We start from the raw sequence: 3,497 nt of genomic DNA, 5'->3' as shown, positions 1-3,497 counted from the left end.
AACTAAGATCTCCTCCGATGATTTTATGCTGGGCACATGACCTTCTGACACAACCGGCTAAGGTGCTACCGCACATAGGGTACATCACGTTACACGGCACTTCTTGAGTCCGTAAGTAAAACTGCCTTATAACTATTCCTCGGACTTGGACCGCAGCAGCTGCGTGTGAAAGAGCCAGGAGTTCGGCAGTCGTAGAGGATATCGGGTATCGTGTTCATCTTCCTTGCCAAGCCACGGTCATTGATAGGATGTAGTATGCACTTCTTGCACGGTCGTAAATGGAGCCATCTGTTAACACCAGAGTATGCGAGTGGTAGATGTCGAATATCAGGTTTTCTGTCGACGTTCTGGCTACCAGGGGGCTAGACTCTTTCTTTTTCCGTAAACCTGGGACGTGAAGTGTGGTAACGGGCAGGACCTCACGCCATGGTGGCATATGTAGACAAGCAGGGTGTCGAGGGGTGCCCCCATAGGCCAGAAAGCTGATGGCGAACAGACCAGCCAGGCGGCCTACACTCTGAGAAAAAAGGGAGTCAAGCTGGAGTTAAGCAGGAGTAAAAGTTTATTTTACTCCCACCGGGTCAAGATAACTCCATTGAAAAGTCCCACGCTCGCGGTTACTCCGTCTTGCTGTTATCGTAACTCCTTCGACCCTTTCTGTACTCCGTCATGAGAGTATAATAAACGAGCAGGATCGGCGGCCAATTTCGCCTGGAAGCGTGCTTCCCCTGCAATGCTCCTTAACAACGCGTTTTCGCGAAAAGCGGTTAGAATTTTTGCAAGTGCGCAAGCAGATTCGGTTACCTCGACGTGTAACTTACTTAATAAAATACGGAGCACACACCTACCTCTAATCTCTGTTGTTCCCCTGGCGAATAAAAAATTATACATGGTAGCCTATGAGAAAGAAACCGAAACTGTGCTCTGTCGTGATTTTCAGTGCAGTGCCTTTTAGCAAGGTGCGCAACCTGTTTCACGATTACTGTGTCGCTGTCTTGCATATGACATAAAGGTGTCGATATTACGCCGACCAGATTTTGTCCCCGTTCCCAGAATTCGGGTTGCCGCCAATCCTGAGAATGGACGAGAATGGCGCGAACCAGGTTTGACTTACTGCAAGACGCCTACCCGCCCAAAAGGAGGCTTTTGGCAACATTCCAAGTTCGCTTGTCCCCCTCCCCCCCCCCCCCCCCGGCACCTGCGACGCATCTAATGTTACGAATATGAGGTCTATGAGCTCACTCTCCTCTCATGGTGCCCATTACTCGTAGGAGCCCTCAGAAGAACAGGAAGTGCACGCTTCACATAACCGCAAGGATTTTTGACCATCTGGGGATCCCATTTGGCAGTTCAAGAAGATGGGACCTAACTTTCACACTATATCTGAACCATTCCATTGCAGACCGTTCACCACTATTATTTTTTCAGTTCAATTCCGGTTTGGTTCCAAACGCGTCCTCGAAATTGTAGTTGAGGTTTGAGTTTTGTTTTGGCAAGGATCCCGGTTCAGGTGCCGGTTCGACATCCTGATCTTGACATCGGGCTAATGCAGGTTTGCATGAGGTGGCTGAGCATTATGATTCTAACGAAAGTTAGTCACTGCTGGCTATACTGCACAATCTATTCCAAGCTTGATTACAAATCTGCCACTCATCTGCAGCATTTTGCTCTGGGTATTGTATCAGAAAGAAAAAGAGCACAGCACACTTAATGTTTTAGTTTCTTGTTTATTCCAAACCCAAAGCAGAAGCATGTGGCAAAGAAAGGTAATAGTACAATCAACAATACACTGCTGCAATACTAAGTAGTAAAAGTACAAAGTACTTTTCTCACAAAATGTCTATAAAGAAACAAGATTGATTTGCAATATTGAACAGGGCCACAGTGCTCTGATAGTTGCAGGATTCACGTTTGTCGTTCCAGCGTACAGTGATAGTCTCACTGGAATTGTCCAAATGTCTTGTGGATGAAACATCAAGGAAAAGGGGAAATGAAAAACAAAATGGTATAATATTGTAAACGCATTATTTACATGATGAGAAAACAAACAAAGGTGTGGGAAGGGAGGGTAACATTATGAAGACACACTCTTCTTTCCTGCCACTGAACCCTGCAGATACTTCAAGGAAATAACACTCTACACGTTCACGCAGTGGATGTGAGTGTGTCTTGCTCATATAGCTCAAAGTGCGGAACCACTTCGTACTTGCATTGGTGCTTGTACAAATCCATGGCTGTGTATTCAGGGTGGAGTCCAGGAGACAGCAGACTATACAGCCCCGAATGTTCCACCTCGTAGCTGTGTCTGTGCTGGTTGAACTGGACAGTGTGAAGCAATTCGACACAGACCAGGAGCGTTCCTCTGTGAACAACCATTAGGAATACCTGTCCAAACAGTGGTGCTTCCTCTTCCCAGCCGATACAGCATACGTCGCTCACCCTGTACGCGCTGGCATCGATGCTCGCAGTTTGGACACTGATTACATTTTCCTCCTCTGTAACAGCAAGAGGAAAAACCGCTTTCACTGCATGGGGCAGGTCTGACCACTGTACGCTCTTCTGGGCACCAGTTGCAAGCGGCTTCGAAAGTGTTGGGGCTGAAAGTTCGTAGGACTGGAGAAGTTGGCCTCTAGTGGACATTGTCTTGCAGATGTTAACGAAGGATTTGGATTTCATTGCAATATTCTTGAAGTAGGAGTGTTTTGACTCGAATCTCATACTCCAGTACATTCGTGGTGGCCCAAATAGTCGGATGAAACGGGGGTAGTGCACAAGAAAATGCATCTTTGGAATCAACTTCTGGTCTGGAAACAGTTCAATGAATTTTTGAAGAAAGCTGTCAATTTGGACTTGCAAGTATGCAATGCTATCTGCTGGGACCTTGTTTGCTAGTATAATGTCTACAATGTGTCTGTAGAGCAGGTACAGGTGCCAAGTCGGATTCTGCTCTGGAACAAGTTGGCTGATCATCTGGGGCAGCAAACGAAAGAGGCACCACTTCTGACTTGCCGTTCCTTTTATGTTGCAGCTGCCTGACGTAAGGAAGGACTCTGAGAGTGGAACAGGCTTGCATTTTCCGTCGTGAAAACCGTAGCTGAACGTTGATATAACGCTCAGACTCGATGCAGATATTATGCCTGAAGCTGCGAGGGACCTCAGCACATGCTTCAAGAGAAACCCAATGCCGCCTTCAAGGACATCATGCATGACATCCGGCAACAGTTGTAGTGTGACGTCAAAGCCAGGCACGGCATCACTCAGAAGAACATTGTGCGTCCTTGAACACTTCTTTGGGATCGGCGAAAGCATGAAAAAGGGAATCCTTGTATCCCGACTGATCTCTGATCTCGCTGAAAACTGAATGTAGGACTGGGAACCACAGCTACAATATGTGCACCATTTTCTTGCAGTTTAATTGGTGCACCTTTTTTGTGTGCTCATTCCACAAGCTGTGGTTGCTGAAATAAGGTAAAAAGATGTTTCGAGCTTGGGGTACT

General features: G+C 46.8%; 1 protein-coding gene across 1 annotated transcript; it reads right to left on the bottom strand.

Moving 5' to 3' along the window:
- Nucleotides 1-2,145: 2,145 nt before the first annotated feature.
- Nucleotides 2,146-3,207, bottom strand: LOC135384990 (uncharacterized). The gene has a single exon (XM_064614185.1). It carries the CDS (start codon nucleotides 3,205-3,207, stop codon nucleotides 2,146-2,148), a length of 1,062 nt encoding a protein of 353 aa, XP_064470255.1.
- Nucleotides 3,208-3,497: the final 290 nt, after the last annotated feature.

This window comes from Ornithodoros turicata, chromosome 1 (assembly GCF_037126465.1).
Source record: "Ornithodoros turicata isolate Travis chromosome 1, ASM3712646v1, whole genome shotgun sequence".
Classification (NCBI taxonomy): Eukaryota; Metazoa; Arthropoda; class Arachnida; order Ixodida; family Argasidae; genus Ornithodoros; species Ornithodoros turicata.
This window is presented reverse-complemented; position numbering and strand designations above follow the sequence as displayed.